This window comes from Pelodiscus sinensis, chromosome 1 (genome assembly GCF_052426305.1).
Source record: "Pelodiscus sinensis isolate ZL-2025 chromosome 1, ASM5242630v1, whole genome shotgun sequence".
NCBI lineage: Eukaryota > Metazoa > Chordata > Testudines > Trionychidae > Pelodiscus > Pelodiscus sinensis.
The window spans coordinates 51,265,761-51,286,159 of record NC_143052.1 but is presented as its reverse complement, the minus strand read 5'-3'; the positions used below and the strand labels follow the sequence as shown (position 1 = coordinate 51,286,159).

Below are 20,399 nucleotides of genomic sequence, written 5' to 3'. Positions count from 1 at the left end.
ATACAGTGAAATACACTTAAAATGAATATTGATAACCATAATAATCAAACAAAACAAACTCATGATTCTTACTTGTGACTGGGATAAAGCACTAGCCCCTTTGCTCTCTTGGGAAAGGAAAAATCGTATTGACATAAGCAGCTCTTGAATACAGCAGCGGAACTCTTCCTCATTTTGTCCGCCAGTGGCAAGCGAGAACAGCCTCCGAGACTGAACTATATATTTAAAGATATATTCTAGTGCCTACAAATGTCAAAACACAAAGATTCTGCATAATATTGAATTCACTGTTCTTTAACATTAACAAATATGAAACATAGCAAAATTATGTAATTCAAACACATATCATTTGTCAGCATGGAGAACATGACATTTACTTCTGGAAAGATTTAAATCTTCTTATTAGAAGTGATGTACTGCCAATCTTTTAATAAGGTGTCTCAACATTTCTCTTCTTTTTCCTTTAATAAAATCTATATACCAGGAAGCACTTTCTTATCGAAAGGTGGCATGCAAGCCTGGGAAATCTTGTTACTTGTTTTCCCATTTAAACAAAAATGCTTTCTGCTTAATTAAAGAATGAGGCAATATCAATGATAAAACAAACCAATCTGAAGTCATAAACTGCTGGAGTATATACTAAGTAGATAAATAATATAACAAAATCAAGGTGAGATGAGAGCTTATATAAATAGCTTATACAAATAGCTGCAAGTGAGGAGGGAAATGGATAACAGAGAAGCAGAGAAACAACAACAGATTTGGTAACTGCTGGTTGCTTCATTTGACAAACAAATCCAAAACCCTAGTTTTAACAGAAGTGTCTGGGACATACGATTATCCCATTGGAATGTAACATCTGGTCACTGTAATCTTGCTATTTTATCACAGACAAATTACTGCCTATGTAATCCACATACGGTTTCTGGAAACCAACTACTATATGTATATATGAATCTTCAGTTTCTGAATTCTGTTGAAGTGAACTCCATGAATCAACTCTTCTCACAATTAAGAGTTTCCACCAGTGTGAATAAACTAACTGTACCAAACAGGTATGTGAGTGCATTCAATAGGGATTGAAATACCACTGCTCATGCATACAATGCATGTGAAATCAACTGGTTTAAATTAGTACTGCTATACAAATACACTGTTCATGTATGTTTTTGTCTCTGACGGTTTCTATTACCTTTAACACATCATGGATATGCTCCTGTACCTCCATGTCAGTTACTCGATCCACATGCCACTTAAGTACTTTTATAAGATCTCTAGAACATAAAATGGAAAATATTACAGTGCAGAAGCATGGAAAGAATTATTTAACACATCTCTTAATTTGTACTACAATAACTTAGGATTTGAAATGTGAAGAAATAGCTTTGATAAAATAATCAAAAAAATTCTGTAATACAAGGTGTCTTCTTCCAGAAATTAACAATTTATGCAACTTGGAAGACAGTCTATTATGCATAATTATAGGGCTAAACTTTCACTTAATAGTAGTGAAATTAATAGTACTCTAGGTTCAAATCCAAAATCAATACTTGATTTTCACCTATTATGCTCAAGTTAGACAGAAGACTATTAAAAGCCTAGTTCTTAATCTAATATTAGAAGTGAAGGAAGTTTTTTCTCTGGCAATTTCAAATTATTTTGACGATTATTGGACTTCACTTTTGAGATTAAAATAGAGGAAAAAGAAATTCAATTCAATTTATATATTAATAATTTATGTATTATGGGTGGCTCTGCTTATAACTATCAAAACTATCATAACTGACAGAATTTATAACTGTCAAAATTCAAAACAATTACAAAAAGTTAGGACCTTACCTGTATGCAAGTGCACCTGCAAAATGACTTTCAATGTAAGTGTCCATTACTGGCTTAAAATGCTGAAATTTGCTGTCCTGCAGCAAATTTATTATGTAAACCTAAATAAAAAAGGAAAAAGAAAACATTAATGCACTTTTCTCATATTTACAAGTGTTACGGTCTTATTTCAAAACTATCAAATATTTTTCTTATTATCTTGGTTATATACAACCATTAAGTACAACTTACCAAGGAATCAAATACTTTGGATCCATATTTTTGGGAATTTTCATCTAAGATGCCAAATAAAGTATCTAGTGTATCTTGAAGAAACTGTAAATGGAAAAAGATTAAAAAGAATTTATCATCAAATATACTTCTTTATAAGATGTAAAAAATATTTTCCTTATATTATTTAATTCCATATGAAACAAGGAAAGAACAATATTTACCTTTACAATTTCTGAACCATCGATTTCTTTTAATTTTGTGAGGCAGCCTGCTATTTTGTCCGGGTGGGCTCTCCACTTAAGAAGGTCAAGCATATCCCCTGCCAAAAAGACACTGAAAATTAAAGCTGAAAGAATGCCAGCAGTTTAGATTTTGAAAGTCTCCAATTGCAATCCACCTACAAAAAAGGAGATTACATCATCTCATAAGGGAACTGCCTATGGTCTGCAGTAACATGGTGTGGCCAGCTTGTTCACCTACAACTTGAAATGTCTATCCCACATCCTAACTGCTCCATTAATAAGCCATTGAACCGAATTTTAAATCTTGTATATAATGGAAACCACTTCAAACCAGACTCTTAAGCCCCCATGTACACCATATCTTTGATGAAATGGCAAGTTGTAGCCAATGTGCTCTGGACCCCACTCCTGGGGAGCTCCCTGACACCCTGCGCTGCTGCCCTTGTATCAAAGGCAGCAGCGTGGGGTGTCAAGTGGGAGCCAGTGTGCGAGGGGAGCCAGTTTAAAAATCAGCTCCCCACACAGACTTCCTCTGGACACCTTGCACTGATGCCTCCAGGTGGGATCCCTACGGCCAGGGGCTGCTGCCAAGGACCAGACCCTGTCCATTGTGGGCCCAAGAAGGATGCAGAGAAGACTCTGCCTGCAGGGAGCTTGGACACCTCCTCCACGGGCAGAGGCTGCTTTGTGGCAGCCTCCCCTGATCCCGACCCAGTGCTGCTGCCTCTGAGAGGCAGCATCGCAGGGTGGGGGCAGGTGGCACCATGGAGCCTGTGCTGGTGGGAACCGGATTTTAAGCTGGCTCTCCCAGCACCAGTTCCTCCTTACCCCCAACTCCCTTGCTGCCTCTGATACGGAGGCAGCAAGGGTAGGGGGAAATGCGAGTGGTTAACTAGATTAACCGATAAACTTAGGCTTATCGGTTAATTGTATTGTCAACTACTCTTATTCACCTCTACTCTTGGATCATTTTTGACTCATCAAGTAGTGAGACTGGCTAAAGATATGCTAGGAAAAATATTTATTTTCCCTTTTCCTGGAGGAATTGGATGGGTGGTTAAGAAGGATTTGTTGAGGATTAAAAAAATTCATCTCTCAGATGTTCACTTCAAAGAAATCATTTCAAAGGAAAAACACAACTGAGATAATACTAGGGAATAGTTCAAATATAAATGAAAAGAAATGAATGCAGGAACAAGTCGAGATATGAGAATCTCAGGTGACAAGGAAAAGAGACAAACACTTCCACATGTCAAGAGAAACCAGAGAATCAAATAATTCTCAACAGAGAAATAAGAATATATCAAACCCTTCTGGAAAATAGAGGTCTTGAAAATGGGAAAAAGCCAATGCTAGTGATAAAAATTGCACTTAAGAAGAAAGAAAAATTCACATTTCACAGGACTACTCTCTAAACATGTGTGCTACCTTGTTAGTTTAAAAAATAAACCCTTGACCATTATGGCAATTGTCTGTGTCTTATTTTTTCAGTTAAAAATGGTTTGCTGTAATCTTTATAATGAAAGTATCGGGGATTAAATTTCTATTCTTCTCCAATAAATCCTAAAGTTTTCTTGTAAGGTAAAGTCATGTGGCTTGCTGGTCTCCAAAACGGAATAGAAATTCCCATGTATATTATGTAACATATTCTATAAGTTGTAGATTTGTAAAATGTAAATTCACTCATACTTTTTTAAAATTAATGATCACATATTGACTGGTGCTGCAATGTGGACAGACTAATTTTAAATACAGATCCATCACTTGAAATACACACACACTAATATCCCATGTCCTTTCATTGTGGAAGAGCTGCTTGCTTCTCTGTGATCATTTCAATAGGTATTGAGCACTGAATGTAGACCACCTGGCTAAAATGTCCTCACTTCCTATGTACACACAGGGTAGACACCCTTTATCTCTAGGCCCCTATGGCTCTCTCACAATTTTTGAAAAACAAAAAAAACAAAAAAAAACCAACCCAGCCACCTAGGTATAATTTACATTTTTCAAACCATTTTCAATAAATATGCAGAGAACGAATGAGTTAATGCTCCACATGACCAAATGTCCAGATGCATTGCATTCCTTTCCTAAGCATCCAATGTTCTGGCAATTTTTTGCTTATTCAGAATGAGGGGAGGGAAACTCACTGACGTGAATCTTCCCAAAGAAGGTCCTTGGTTGAGAAAAGCTTTATAATGAAATAGGAGCCTGGCTATTGTGCATAAACATCCTCCATCCCATAAAGAGTTGCTAAAATAATTGTAAGCTCATTTAGAGCTGAAAAAGGTCAACTTTTATTTTGATTTCTTTTAAGTTGCCACTTTCACACAGCATATGGTAAAAAGTTGGTAACTTTGGGAAATGTAATCTAGCACCCTATATGACCAGTCACAAAAGTTCCTAGCTTATGAAACAACAACAGTCAGAAGGCCTCAAGCTGCTCCAATCAAAGACAATCACGAAACATCTATGGATTTCTGAGTCCAGAAAGCATTTCAAAATGAAGATAAACCCCTTTGGCTTCATGTGTTTTCCTTAATAGGGATGCCTTTCTAAATCAGGTCCTTTAATTAGGACAGAATAAACTCCAGTGTCTCCTCCTTAACAGCAGCTCAAAGAAAATCTTACTTAATAATTTTTATTATTTTGGGACTAACATTATGAAAAAAGAGACTGAATATATACATTGAAAATAGACTACAATTATTTTCCTTAATTGCTTGTATGAAGTTCTATTTGGAAAATATACTGATCATAACATGATGAAAATTAAAAAATATCACTTATTAAAATCTCTGATGGGCAAAATTAAATATCTCTGAAGTATTGTAAGTACAGAGATTAGCACAAATCCCATAGTAATGTCAATTAGACAAAGGACAAAAATGTAAAGTTTTTTAATGGAGACCATTGGTAGGAATTATTGTGACAGTATGAACTTAAACCTGGCTAAAAATATAAGCTTAGCCAAGAATACCACATTGCCATTTGCTGATTCAAATTGTTGATTATAGAACAAGAGAGGCTTTTCTGGCTCTTGATGAAACACCACGATGAATAGTAAAGTTTTCCCCAAACCCCTGCAGAAAGCATTGAGAGAGGATGCAAGTGAAATCACATACTTATAAACTGCAGATTTGCAGATCAGTCTACAAAACTATACCACAGAAATGTTTCTCTGGCAAAGCTGGGCTTCAGTCCACCCCATGTCCTCAATCTGCATACCGAGGGACCATCAACATTGTGATGAAGCCAAAGGAGTCAACAATATCCCTTGCATAAACACAGAAACACTGAAAAATCTCAACACAAAAATGAAGCAGTGAAAAGCTGCCATCTAGGCGTCAGAGTCACTGATTTAAGGATTCCTCATATAGGGTGTGTTTCATGAGGCATAAAGGATCTGATGACAAAGGGTTCTGGGGTTGGCTGATCCCGGTCTAAACTACCACGTTGTGCTGACAATCAGCTGATCGGCACAGTGCGGCGCCATTTTTATGTAAATGAAGCGGCGATTACTTAAATCGCTGCTTCATTTTGCTATGTCTAGTAAACTCATCTCCATCGATGGAGCCATGCAGTCTAGACACGCCCATAATCTATGTCCAGGTCTGAACAGTAAGTTATCCTTTCTCCTCATTCACAGTGAGACCCAGATGGCCAAGGTCAATGAGGTTGTGTTTACCATCAAATTCCCAGGGCTGGCTGTGGCTGTCAGACATGAAAATGACTGAGGACTAGCTAGACTACAACATTCAACTTGTTATTGACTTCCTGGTTTTTCTGCTGAACAAGAAGTAGCTGGCAGAACAGGAACCACAGCATCGCTACTTAACTAGTAGTAGTAAATTGCTTCAGAGTGCTCAAAACAACAAACATTGAAACCAAAATGCCAAAAAAACCCTAAAACAAATTATATAAAAAAGAGGATATCAAAGAATAATCTCAAATGTACATAAAGAATATTTACGACCAAAAAAAGATCTGGTTGTTTGCCAGTAGCTTCCTTTCTATAACCAATCATACTATTAGTACAAGGAATCAAGCCTAGAATCTTACACAGTATACTAGAAAAACACAAATGACATGTAGCCTTCATCATAAATTATATATTCACAACATTATCAGGAATATGAAGTTATTTTCATTAATCATAACCTGCTAAATGATCTTTGACTTAAAAGAGGAGAAAAGCAGTGCCATATCAGAAAAATAATATCCATCTAATTAAATGAACTGCTTTACCCTGAAACCTACAATAAGCATTTACAAAAAAACCCTATAAAATAAACAGATTAAGACATTTTTTCAAAGCATCTGGGTTTTGATGACTGATTCTAAAAATAATTATGTATGTGATTCCAGTATTATGTTCATTTAAAAGCATCCTGAACAGCATAAAATCAATGGTTCATCATGTACCATTTGTTTCCGTCTGGTCATCAACATTAAGGTAAAAATACTGTTGTTAAAATCCCCAGACAGAGCATCAGCTATCTTTTACATCACAACAAGAGGACTTTAGTGCCCGATTGGTGTTGAAAAGACCACACATCAAATTCACTTGAGTTCATTATGGTTAAATAAACAACATATCCTCCTACCATTTTGTGTGAGTTTTGTGGAACAGAGGAAAGATGTAATCCAGAAAGACTCTTTAGTGTTTTTTATTGCTTGGTTGTTATTCCCTAGGAGAATTCCTTTTGAAAAGGGAAGTTTGAGGTAGTGACTAGAATCCTGAAGGTATGTGTTTTCTTCACACTGTGAAAATAACCAAATTAAAATCATTGTAATGAATAAAAATAAAGGAATCATTTTGTGCAAACTATGGTAGCTCTTTAGAAGTTGAAGGAAATAAGACATTTTTCGCCAGCAGAGGTTCATGTGGTATGTTTTTTGTTAGAAAAAAAGTTACACATTACATGTTGCATTGTCTTTATTGCTGACTGCTTTATTTCACATAGATAACCTACAATCTTTAATCAAGCACCTTTCAAAACACACAACTTAAAATAATGCACATACAAATCACTGAATAAATTATAAAGCAAGGAGACAGGTCTCTTAAAGATGCTTAAACATTTATAAGAACAGCACAAATGTATAAAGATAAGATCTGCATTATAAATGCACAGAGAAATAGCAGAAAAACTGAGCATCTGATTTTTAAACCACCCTGTATTTAAAAAATATACTTAAACAGCTAGTATATTATCAGTACTAGAATCTAATACAACAACAAAAATGTGCAAATTTTATTAATTCTTTATATCTTCTCTTCAGCAGAATCTATCGCTGGCGTTCTCAGCCACTGAGTGGCTCAGGTCAGGCTCATCTACTGACAAAATGAGTCTGCCTATAGCACAATTAAAATGATTACAGTTTTCAAATGGCAAAGTTAGAAATCATTTTAAGAAATAATTTTAAGCTTGCAGACCAGCATAACTAGAATATTTTCCTACACAAAAGCTTTCAAGGGTAGCTTTTATTATAGATGGTAAAATCCTCATTGAATGTGTGGGTTTAGATAGTACCCACACACGTGGTGTTAAACACTAATCAGTCTGCTGAATTTTTTAATGGAACAAACCTACAATACTGCAAGTTGTTTTATGAATTAGGAGTATATCAAATTCCATCTTAACTCAAATAAAGCTTCTTGGATGGAGGTTCTAATGAGAAAAATTGTAGAGACGAAACACGGCTGAACTGCTGCAGAATAGCTAGCTCTGGGAGGGGTCACCTGGTCAAATATACTTAAAGCGGCTATCACTTTCACTTTATGACAATTTTTAGCTTTATGGAATTCTTCATGCAACTGAAGTTTTCTTTAAATCTACATTCTGAGATACTGTGACTTCACAGTACATACTGTGCTGAAATACATAACTAGGTTCAACGGAAGCTGTAAACAAAGAACATAAGCTCAATACAATGTTGTGAGGACATTTAAACAATTAAGACTGTCACTCATTTGCTAACAGTTCAGCCTTGACTTGTTTAATGCTTCTGGGCATTTGCAGTATGTTTCAGAAGAATCATCACAGAATGATTTCTGACAGAAATTACCTTGTGCACAATGAGTTCATGAGTGCCATCTGGCAATGTCCTCCCATTTTCCTGCATCAAGGGAACGAAAGAGAAGCCAAACAACTTCTTTTCACCCTTTTCTTTTGCTGAAACACATATGTAAATAAAAACACATACGGTATAAATCTAGGTCCAGAAAGTATGCTGTAATATTTTTCTTTACTGCACTGGTAACTTGAGGTATAAACTGAGTTTTGCCCCAACCCAACTCCTGTTCATATACAAAAATCTCAAGCTTGAGCTAAGTGGTTCTTTAAACTCCAGCTAGCTGGCCTGTCAGAAGGCATAAGGAAGGAAGCTGAAGATTTAGTGCACTCTGCTAATAGTACTAGAAGGATGCAGCATCTCCAGTTACAACAACCCATCAACTGTTAATCCAATCACTCTGTGTAGCTTCTGAGTTGCTTTTTGCAGAATAGTTGTTCTCACTTGAGGTAAGATCGGTCCAGTGGAATAACTTGAGTGTACTTAAGCTAACAGTGGCTGAGAAGAAAAGCTCAGATAAAGCAACTGAGAATAATCCAACATGTGAATATGTATATTTGCATCCATTTACATCTAGTTAGCACTAGCACCCCTACCATGTTTGTTTCTGAAGTAAATCACCTTCCTAAGATTAGTGATAGAAATGTAGCCCTGTTAGTCTGTTGTAGCTGAAACAAAATACAGGACTATGTAGCACTTTAAAAACTAACAAGATGGTTTAATTAGATGATGAGCTTTCGTGGGCCAGACCCACTTCCTCAGATCAAAGGTTTGATCTGAGGAAGTGGGTCTGGCCCACGAAAGCTCATCATCTAATTAAACCATCTTGTTAGTCTTTAAAGTGCTACATAGTCCTGTATTTTGTTTCTTCCTAAGATTGAATGTGTTCTTTTTTTTCCTGTGAATTGATGGCAAATTCCAAAAAGGTACTAAAGAGGAAGAGCATTTCCTTGTGATATCCATTTATGGTTTCTGAGGAGGATATGTGATGAACTTGTCATTTCTTTGATGCAATATAATTATTGGAGATGGGCCTAAATTAAAACCTTAGACCCAACATCCTGAACTCGAGGGAGTTGAGATACACATTTGAGCTTTGCAGTTCCAAGTATTTACAACTGTGTATATGCCTTATGTTTTAGCCCAGATGGGATTTTTTAAATTGTTATTATTACTCATGTTATTTAAAAACCAGGAAGTCAGAAAATGTCCACTTCTAATAACATTATACTGGCCATAGTACTGGTATATACAATACTTTCTGCTACTGGATTAGACTGATACATGTGTAAGTGAGCAAATATCATTGTGCAATTATTCAAATAAATTTAAGAAATCCAATTCCTGAATCAGTGTTCAAATGTGCATCCTTCATGTTACATTCTCCATTTATTATTTATTATTATTATTAATAATAATAACAATAACAGATTCTCAAGGTATTTAAACTGTACAAAGGCAACTTATACTAGGATTTTTTTTTCCTGTTTCACCAAAGTAGAGTGCAAAACCTGGGAAGTTCTATCTTAAAACTTTATAGGTAAAGAATATTTACCCAATGTGTGTCTGCTGTTTTGATGTTATTAAATTCGATACACTTACGGCAACTGTAACACAAAGCACTGCAATAAATCATGGACAACGCTTACTAGAACAATGCCGGAATTCAAAGCGGATGTGTGCTCCCCTGAATTTATCCACAGGAATAGGAAGTTTCAGCAGCTCAGCCCATCTGGGACTGTTGTTGTGATAAAGCACAAAGGAATGGAACTTGCTAGCTGGAGGCTCTCCAGAGCCAAAGGAGATAAAATCCTAATGAAGAAAACAACTGGGTTAAAGGTTTAAAGATGGATTAACTATAAAGTGATGTGAGAATAGTCCTGATATTGGTGTTCTCTTGGCTTCAAAATCTTCAGGATAATCTAAAATAAACTTGTTTTCTCTTGTACTACTGCTTGCTTGAATGCATGGAAAATGCTATTGTCTATCCCCCTCCCAAGGTCTATGCAAATCTCTCTGTCTATGTTTCACTCTCTGGGTTGGCTGTCCACTCCCCATGGGTAATATAAATTACCATCAGTAAGCTGGAACACACTCTTCTCCCTTTGCACCAATGGGCCTATAATTTTTTTATATGTAATATAGGGCATTTGTTTTGGAAGTTTCTTCACTCTGAAGTTTCAGGCTATCTGTCATTACATGCAGATAGGACATAAGTGGTACCTGCTAGCATGCTCAGAGCAAGAGCTGGCCATCAGATCTGGAGAAGGGAAGAAATATTTGCTCCATTCTTATGTGACAAGAGAGAGTGGTGATTTCTGATTTCCTCACAAGCAGCTAGCAGGTATCACAGCTGAGAGCTCCAACTGTCTGAGCTTTCCAACGTTATTACATGAGTGTGAGGTTTAGCCTTTTTCATTTTGGCCCAACTTTGCAACTAGCAAGAGCCCATTCTGATGTGGTGCTCAGGAAGGTCACCTCTCACCATAAACCTGTCTGTAACACTGGAAGTGGGTGGAAAGATATGCACTCATGTAGTATGCGAGTGTAAATGGAACCAGATTTAATACTGTACAGAAAATTAGCATATTACATGTGTGGCCTCCCATTCTCCTCTCAGGTGAGAGGCCAATTGGGGGGAACTTTGGTCTATTTGGTCAAACGTGAAACTGAATCAACATATGTAGAACTCATATGCTATGATTTAAACAGAATAGAACAAAACAGGGTGGATAACGACTGGGAGTCTTAATTAGGGCTGCCAGGTGTTCGGTATTGGCCCGGATAATCTGGTATTTGTGGCCTTTGTCTGGTAAAAAAAACCCCCAGAGAATACCAGTTTTGTAAAATGTTTTTTTCAGACAGAAGGCCACTTGGGACTTGACTCCTCCCCCACCTCCTGGGTGGGGGGTGGAGGGAGCAGGGACCGGGGACCGTGGGGATTTAAAGGTGCAGTCACTTTTTTTTGGTGCGTTTTTTCAGGATTTTTTTTGCTCAACAACTTTGGTCCCTCTTTTTTGTTTTGTTTTTTTGCTCAACCAAATTTTTTTCCTGCCATGTTCTGTCTTTTCTGTGAAAGTATTTGGCAACCCTAGGACTCTTGATTGATAATGAAAGTGTTGCAGGCTGAGTCACAGCCATCTCTGTCTTGTGTCTTCACCCAAGTCCTCTTGGGAGCAATAAAGACACGGTCAGACTGTTTTTTATATTAATCAGAAAAAAAAGGTAAAATTTTCAAATAAATGTTTGTGTACACGAATGTTTCTGATGGGTGGCACTTAAGGTTCCATTTGAGTGAAGAACTTGGCAAATGTTCAATTTTAAGCATGAAAGCATTTCCACTTACCTGAAAATCGATATGCTTAAAAAATAAGCACATGGTACTCTGCTAAATCTGTGTCTATGCTACAAATTCAAGAAAGTATTTAAGCACGCGTTTCATTGTGAGCATGTGCATAAGACCTATTGACTTAATTAGGAATTAACCATGCACTGAAAATATATGCTTAAATACTTACCTCAAGTGGGTTACCTTCCTGGAACTGCACTTCGGAGTGTAAAATCTATTATGTGCCTATTATTTGAGCGTGCAGAATTAAGTGGGTGGGTCTGTGAATGATCTCTTTATTTGAATGGGCAAGTCTATTTTCATTAGAATTAAGAGCACTAATTATGCTTTTTAAATTAATGGTTTAATTTCCACATTGCAATAATTATGAATTAATTAAAATATCTTAATTTGCTAATCTTTATGGTCTTTTTTCTAAACATCGGATGTATTACAATGTGAATATATTTATCAGAGATTTTCATTTTTATTTTTAAAAACATTCTTCAGTATTGAGACATTAAAATTAAGGCTATTGATTAATCAGAGTTAACTTGCAAAATTTACTAAAAATAATCACTATTAAAAATTAATTTTGATTAATTACAGTTTTTACACTGTTAAACAATACAATACCAATTTAAATGTATTAAATATTTTGGATGGTTTTCTACATTTTTGTACATACTCTGTGTTGTAAATCAAATCAAAGTGCATATTTTAATTAAAAATTATAAAGAAAAAATTGTATTTTTAATTCACTTCATATAAGTATCATAATGCAATCTCTTTGTCACGAAAGTGCAACTGAAACAAACAAATGTTTATTTTTTGTAATATAACTGCTCTAAAAACCAAAGCAATGTAAAACTTTAGAGCCAACAATTACACTCAATCCTACTTCTTTTCAGCCAATCATTAAGAAAAGCAAGTGTGATGACATTTACAGGAAATAATGCTGCCCAATTCTTACTTACAATGTTACCAGAAAGTGAAAAGATGCATTTACACGGAACTTTTGTAGATAGCATTGCAAGGTATTTAGGTGCCAGATATGATAAGCATTCATATGCCCCTTCATGCTTTGGCCACCATTCCAAAAGGGATGCTTCCATACCGATAACGTGTGAAAAAAAATTATATGTAGATTAAATTTATGACTGAACTCTTTGGGAGAGAACTGTACGTAAACTGCTCTGTTTTACCTGCATTCTTCCATATATTTCATATTATAGGAGTCTCAGTTGATGACCAAGCATATGTTGCTAATTTTAAGAACACTTTCACTGCAGATTTCACAAAACACAAAGAAGTTACTGTGACCGGGCACCCCCAGCCTGGTCCGGGGGGGCCGGACAGCTTTTCTTCAAATTGGGTGGTCTTGCCCTTCACGTTGGGCTTTTTGCTGTATTTCCCTTCTCCTCGGGCGGGGGAAGGAAGGGGGGGCTGTGGTGAGAGAGGGTTGGGGCTGTTCTTCCCACGGGGCAGCCCCACCCAGAGCAATGATTTAAATGAAGAAAATAAAAAAAATATTTGAGGTAAGGACCTGAGCAATAGCATGTAAATCTTCTATTAAATTCAACTTTAATGATAGAGATTGTACTACAGTACTTATAATGGGGGAACTGAAAAATACTATGTTTTTGGTTTTTTACAGTGTAAATATTTGTATTAAAAATAAATATAAAGTGATCACTGCACAATTAGTATTCTGTGTTGTAACTGAAATCAATATATTTGAAAGTACAGAAAACATCCAAATATTTAAATAAAATAGTATTCTATTATTAACAGTGTGATGAATCATGATTCATTTTAATAGCTTCACAGTCCTACTTGAAATACTAAAACTATTAAAAAAATCCAGAAATCATATGATCAAATAAATAACAAAATATATACAAAAATGGAAGACTATACAAGTGTTTTGCAAAAACAGGTTAGCTATCACTCCTTTGACAGAGGTATGCAAATGAAGACATTCAAAATTTCAAATGAAGCCGGGATTTAAATATCCCATGCTTCATTTGCATAATCGCGTTTGGCGCTATTTCGAAATAGTGCTATTTCAATAACAGATGCTGTTAAGACGCGGTTATTTCGAGAGAAGACCCTTCTCTCGAAATAAGCCTTATTCCTCATATAATGAGGTTTACCAGTTATTTCGAGAGGAGGGTTTTCTCTTGAACTAAACATGTCTTAACAGCATCAAAAGAGGGTGCAAGTGTAGACATGCCCTCTGTGACTAAACTAGAGTAGTTGGGGTCGCAAGTAGCTTATTCTCGGGCAAAAGAATTCTGATTTTAATTTACATCTCACTGTGCAAGTGAAAACATTTGCTCTCAGGCCAGTTATATATCTTTTGCTAATATGCAGTTTAGCAATATGGCCTGTAAATAGGACATTCACATAAATATTAATATGACAAATCATAATATCTGTCAGGAAATAAAAAAAAACATTGTGAGAAAAAACACAGTTAATCATTTAAATTAACTATATTTGCTCAGCACCAACACTAAACACAAGCCTCCACTATCTACTTTTATCCTTTATGGTAAGTGTCAAAGTAATACCTTTAAAATTTGGCCACCATTGTCCACAATGTACATCATTACTTCCACGTTTCTGGCCACGCTTTTTCCTCCTTTTTCAAATTCTCCTCTTTCTATAGTGATGTATAAATCATTCCTCATTTCACCTACAGAAAGGAAAAACAAACTCAAAAGTATAAGGGGCATCGCAAACTGCATCAATACAGTCTGAATTTTAGGGGAAGGAAGCAGAGGAAAAAATTCCATACGAAACTGCTATTCCCTTTGAAGTTTATGTTTCAAAGTGCATGCTATTCTGGCTTCGGCTTTTTCTAGGGATGGGATTAATTAGAGCTGTTAAGAAGAAAATGGACAAAATTCCAGTGAAACTGCACCAACCATGACAGGCCACAGCCCTGACATTATGAACTTCCTTTTCACCACAACTCTAGATTTGGTAGAAGTCAAATTGAGGCTACACCCAGATATCAAGTAGAAGCCAAACATGTTCCATAATTTCAACATCTCTCCTTAAGTATAACATAAGATGTTCTTTGAACCCTGATTGACTATAGGGCAAAACAATTTTATGGGTCAGCTGAGTTTACTCTGATTTGACCAGAGCACTGCTAGTGTGTGGGTGTGCCCTTCCTATGGATGGGACTGTCATTCTCCCATCAGATCAAGTTCATCAGCACATACACCAACCATGCTTTGTAAAGACAGATGGTGCCATTCTTCTTTCATCAGTAGGCGGTAAAATCCTTTGCTCAATTGGTTTGTTGAAATGGTATCAGAGAAACTTCTACCTCAGACCATAAGTGAATTCAGATCAGGTTCAAGGCCCACAGATTCAACTGACAGATGAACTGTGGTCACTAGGGGTACGTCTAAACTACAAGGCTCCGTCGACAGAGCCATGTAGATTAGTGTATTCGAAAAAGGGAAATGAAGTGGCGACTTAAATAATCGCTGCTTAATTTACATCAAAATGGCTGCCGCGCTGTGCTGATCAGCTGTTTGGCGGCACAGCACAGTAGTCTGGATGATCCACAATCGACAAGAGAAGCCCTTGTCGACCACCCCGGTAAACCTCATTCCACAAGGCATAATGGGGCAGTCAACAAGGGCTTCCCTTGTCGACTGCGGAGTGTTCAGACTGCCGCGCTGTGCCACCAAACAGCTGATTGGCACAGCGCGGCAGCCATTTTGATGAAAATGAAGCGGCAATTATTTAAATGGCCGCTTCATTTTCCTATGTCTAGAAATCTAATCTACATGGCTCCATTGACGGAGCCATGTAGTCTAGATGTACCCTAGGAGCTGCAGGACTTTGTGCCTGCAGATACTCAGGTAAGCCAAAGTTTGTCATTTAAGAAATAAAAGGTAAATTTTCAGTCTGAGTTCTACAAAGTAAACAGTAAACAGGACTGAATCAAGCACTGTTCCACCCTGATAGATGGCCACCCTGATAGATGGTACAGGCAGGTCACGGATCTTAATAGTTACACGTGCTGAGGGCTCTGCAATATAAAGCTTTCCTTTATACTGCAGAGCCTACAGCGAAGCCTCCCTGGGAGGGGCTGCCAGCCACTGCTGATCTGACAACTGGAGAAGAGGCTTTGCTGAGGCTTTGCTCTCTTGCCCACCCAGCTTCCCGGGAGGAAGCTTCCCTGCTGCAGTGAAGCCTCCTTCCCAGGAGTGGAGCCAGCAGCCCTTGCCCGCCCAGCTCTTGGGGAGGAGGCTTCGCTGTCCTGCCACAGCGAAGCTGCCTCCCTGGAGCCAGGCGAGTTTGAGTTTAACCAATACCATTAACCAATAAGCATCACAGTCCACACTCATCCCATTGTCCTTGCACAACCAAACTAGGAACATTAGAGTTTAACCAAGTAACCGTTTAACTGATAAGCATCATCTTATCCATTGAACACTTACTTGGTTAAACTCTAACATTCCTAGTTTGGTTGTGCAAGGACAATGGGTTGTGTGTGGAATATGACTGTTTCACATCAAATAGATTGCCTATCTCCTAGAACTGGAAGGGACCTTGAAAGGTCATTGAGTCCAGTTCCCTGCCTTCACAGCAGGACCAAGTACCATCCCTGACAAATTTTTGCCCCAAATCCCTAAATGGCCTCCACAAGGAATGAACTCATAACCCTGGGTTTAGTAGGGCCAATGCTCAAACCACTGAGCTATCCCTCCCCCCGCATGAATGACCACAGGGGGTAGCCAGCGCCCCAGCACCATGCAGCAGCCACTGACCAGAAGCACAGCAGCTGCTGGCTCCCCTGCTACCGCAGGTGGCCCCAGGCAACCATGCTGCATGGCCCCCACCAGCCCTGAGGAGAAGCCCTTGGGGGGCCCAAGGGGGAAGCTGATGGGTGAGCAACATGGGCCCCACCACCTGGGGAGAAGCCGGCAGGCAGACTGCGCAGTCCCCATTGCCCCAGACCAGGGCAACACCGGATAAGTCTTCTAGTAAATATTTTTTAAATAACTAAGGGGCTGTGTCCCCTGCTCACTGCACTTGCCAATCCCCCCTCTCGCGGGGGGTACCCCACCCCAACCACAAGTGGGGGCTCGGCTGTGGCCATACCAGCCCAGATCTCTTCTTCCTTCTCTCCCCGTCTGCTGCCAGTCTGGGTCCCTCCTCCCCCCTGCTAGCCAGGGTCTCGGGTCCCTTCTGCCTTCTCCCTCCACCCCACCCCCGCCAGCCTGGGTCCTGGGTCTTTTCTCCTTCCCCCCACCAGCCCAAGTTCCTTCTCCCTTCCCTCCCATGCCAGACTGGGTCCCATCTCCTCCTCCCCACCAGCCCAGGTCCTTCTCCCACATCCCCCAACCAGCCCGGGCCCTTTCTCCCTCACCTGCCATGCCAGCCTAGGCCCCCTTGAGCCATGGTCCCTTTTTCCTCCCTCTCCCCCTTAACAGACTGGGCCTTTTCTCTTTCCCCCTCAACTCTAACCCCTCCCCTCCGCCCTGACCAGGCATGACATGTACCAGGCCTGGTTCTAACCCCGGCAGTCAGGAAGGTGCAGGGGTGCCTGATAGTGCCGTGCGCACACAGTGCTCTGGGACACTGCAGCCTGCTGAGGTGGGGAAAGCAGCAGCACAGGGGGTGCTGCTCCATCCTCTCCCCCATGCAGTCCTGCCTGTGCTGTTTACTGCCCCAGCCTTCCCCACAGAGCCCAGGGCTGCCCACCTGCCCGCTGGGAGTTGAAGGGAAGGAGCAGACCGTTCGGTGCTGCAGCTCCCCCAGGTGACTCGGTGGTGCTCTGGCAACTGCGGTAAGTGCAGCCACTGGGGAGGGGTGAATCTCTGTGGAGGCAGTCAGACTACAGGCAGTCGGGCACCACGCTCCGACTCCCCAGGGCCCAGCGGTGGGGGAGCCGCCAAGAGCCTGCTGATGGCGCATAAACCCGGCTTGAAACCTCACTCCTAGCCCCTGTCCCTGGGCTCTGTCCCAAAAACCCACCTCTGTCTCCCCCCACCCTGAGAGTCACAGCTGCAATGTGGGGTATGCCGGCTACTGTGCCATTTTTCTTGGTTTTGAAAGCCGTGTGGGGTGGGATGGTGGAAGGAGAGTAGGGGCTTGGTTTAAAATAGCAATTCCAAGTGGAAAGGGGAAGCAGCAAGGTCGGACTCAAGATAGGAAAGGGGGGAGGAGGGAAGGAGGAGAAAGGAAGGAGGCAATTGGGATGCAGTGACGTGATGGCATCACTCTGTTGTCCAGCAGGAAAAACTTATTTTAATATATGGAGAAATTACAATACTAATACACCACTACAACAGTTCCTTTTAAGATTCAATCAACTCAAACTTTGCAGGATAGAATCTACTATGTCATTTTTCCTTGCATGCATTCTAATTCATACCATTAACAATTTTCAAATAGCAGAGATACTGACACTGCGATACGGGTGTTTTTACATTAGTCAGCTGATTTATGTGAGACAGTAATAAAACATCCCACTGAAACATATAATTATAAATATGACCATATGGCCAAAAGGTACCGAAAACATTTTGCTGGAAGACCAATCTCCTTTTAGTCATTTAAGGCCTCACCATAACAAGGATGAAGATTATGTTATTCAAGTGGCAAGCAAACCAGGAGAATAACATCTTTCATAGAAACTTTACTGTCAACTTTTTAAAAACTACAAATACTCTAGTAGCACCTTAAAGACTAACAAAACATGTAGATGGTATCATGAGCTTTCATGGGCACAACCCACTTCTTCAGATAACATCTTTTAAATTAAAAAAGATTATTTGCAAGAAGAATATATTTGACATGGAAGTGTAAGCTATGGATACATCTTCTTTAAGGATCTATTTGAATTCAAGATGCGTGTGCTATAAAGTCAGTTCCACTTTACTAGGAGCTGTGCACATTTTGTACATGGTCTGCATAAAAACATATGCTACCAAGTTCCAGAAATTGTAGATCCTAATTCATCTTAAACTTGGTTGAAACCACAGAATTTTTCTCCCTATGTTGTAAAGTATTCTATGTTGTAAAGTGTGCAAAAGTTAAATCTAAAACAAGAAAGCAGTTCTGGACTGCTCTGTAGCTATACAATCTTTTGTGAAGCTTTCAGTGCCATGGCCCAAGTTTCACAAAATGCCAAACCAAGTCATTTTTTGTTGCCCACAGAGCTCTAATTGCAGGGAAGAAGGGACAAAAGAGGAGGATGTGCCCTTCATAACATCAGTGTGCTATCAGCTGAATGAGCCACAGCAGACTTTGCAGGGGCGGGGAGGGGGCAAAGGGATGTATAATTTAGACAATACATTTCCTGATCTAAATGAACTCCGGAAACTCTACCCTGCTTTTGACATCTCAGATAAAACAAGTAATTTGGGTAATCTTACTGGTGAAAACATGGAATTTTTTCAATATTATCTCCATAATAATAATATCCAACTGTAATTAAAACAATGAAGAGCATATGTCCCTCATGCATAGGAACAATGTGGCTTTATTGGGTAAAAGATGGGTAGAAAAGCAAGAGGAAATGACTGACGCACATAGGAGGATGAATCATATAGAACGAATGCTATACTTAAGTACCCATATAAAGCAAATATACACGTAATGTCAGGCAGATAGAACAACAAGCTGCTGTTTACAAGGCCAGTACCAAATGTGAAGCACAGTAATGCAACACTTTTGATGCTTTAATTGCATCATAACCTATTGTATTTACATTAAATATCTTTAGATAAAATAGTTCAACAAAACACACATGGATGCTATAGACATAACAACAGTGTTGGATGTTACAGTATTTAAAGCCAAGCTCTCAAGAAATATTTATCACCTTATACATGCGCTTGTGTATTATACACACGAAGAATAAGTTAAAAGAATGCTTAAGTTGTGAAGTCAAGCACTTCTAAATTAGTAAATGCTAGAATTAAGTTATGTGTGCAACATTAATTTGGCTCCCTATATGCTTTATCCTACACTTTTAATTAAATGATGACATGCTGCATTTCCACAGGACCACTGCTTTATTCAGTGCACAGGGCGGATGGCCCTCTGGGGACTAATGAGGGTTGTGTAATAAGGAAGACAGCTGAAATCAGAGCACAGTAATTACAGAGATGAAAGATTAACAGTATAAATGGAATCTTCAGAAAATTTAGCTGCCAAACTAAAAAAAGAATATGCTAAGGGTTTTGTTTGTTTTTAGCAATTGCGATACGTCTAATTTGCATCCCTTTTACGAAAAAGGGATGCAGTCTAGACACAGCCTATGTGTATAGACAACATTTGCCAGTTACCATAGACTCCAGTAAGTTCACATCTGGTATTATAATGGTTCACCATTAAGGAGTTTAGATGTAGGATGAACTCTGTAGAAAGGGCAGGTATAAAGTGGTATATATTAGTAAGGTCACTATTAATGAAGCTAATGTCTAGGGCAAAATCAAATAACCAGCTATACAGGTATAGCAGGGCTAAGAGCTGCTTCTATGTGTGGATATGGAATCATGAAATAAGAATCAACAGAAGCTGTGACAGAAGTTTTGGCTTCTGAGTTTAGATCCATTCTTGGAAAAGACAGAGCCCAACATGGTCATTTCTTAGACTCTGCCTAGCTGCAAAGCCTGAGGTTTCTGCCAAAGGGAGCTTTGCTGTTTGTTAACGTT

The 20,399-nt window shown here is 38.8% G+C and overlaps 1 protein-coding gene across 2 annotated transcripts in view; it reads right to left on the bottom strand.

Annotated features, from left to right (window-relative positions):
* The window catches only part of DOCK4 (dedicator of cytokinesis 4), a 392,744-nt gene that overhangs the window by 130,286 nt on the left and 242,059 nt on the right, over positions 1 to 20,399 (bottom strand). For both annotated transcript variants that reach the window (XM_006122512.4, XM_006122513.4), the window contains exons 14-22: positions 14,280 to 14,404; positions 10,025 to 10,187; positions 8,370 to 8,476; positions 6,905 to 7,061; positions 2,274 to 2,371; positions 2,071 to 2,154; positions 1,840 to 1,940; positions 1,193 to 1,274; positions 73 to 243 (exon numbers count right to left, since the gene is read on the bottom strand). In XM_006122512.4, the coding sequence (XP_006122574.2) occupies positions 73 to 243; positions 1,193 to 1,274; positions 1,840 to 1,940; positions 2,071 to 2,154; positions 2,274 to 2,371; positions 6,905 to 7,061; positions 8,370 to 8,476; positions 10,025 to 10,187; positions 14,280 to 14,404 (1,088 nt within the window). The remainder of the gene's footprint in view (positions 1 to 72; positions 244 to 1,192; positions 1,275 to 1,839; positions 1,941 to 2,070; positions 2,155 to 2,273; positions 2,372 to 6,904; positions 7,062 to 8,369; positions 8,477 to 10,024; positions 10,188 to 14,279; positions 14,405 to 20,399) is intronic.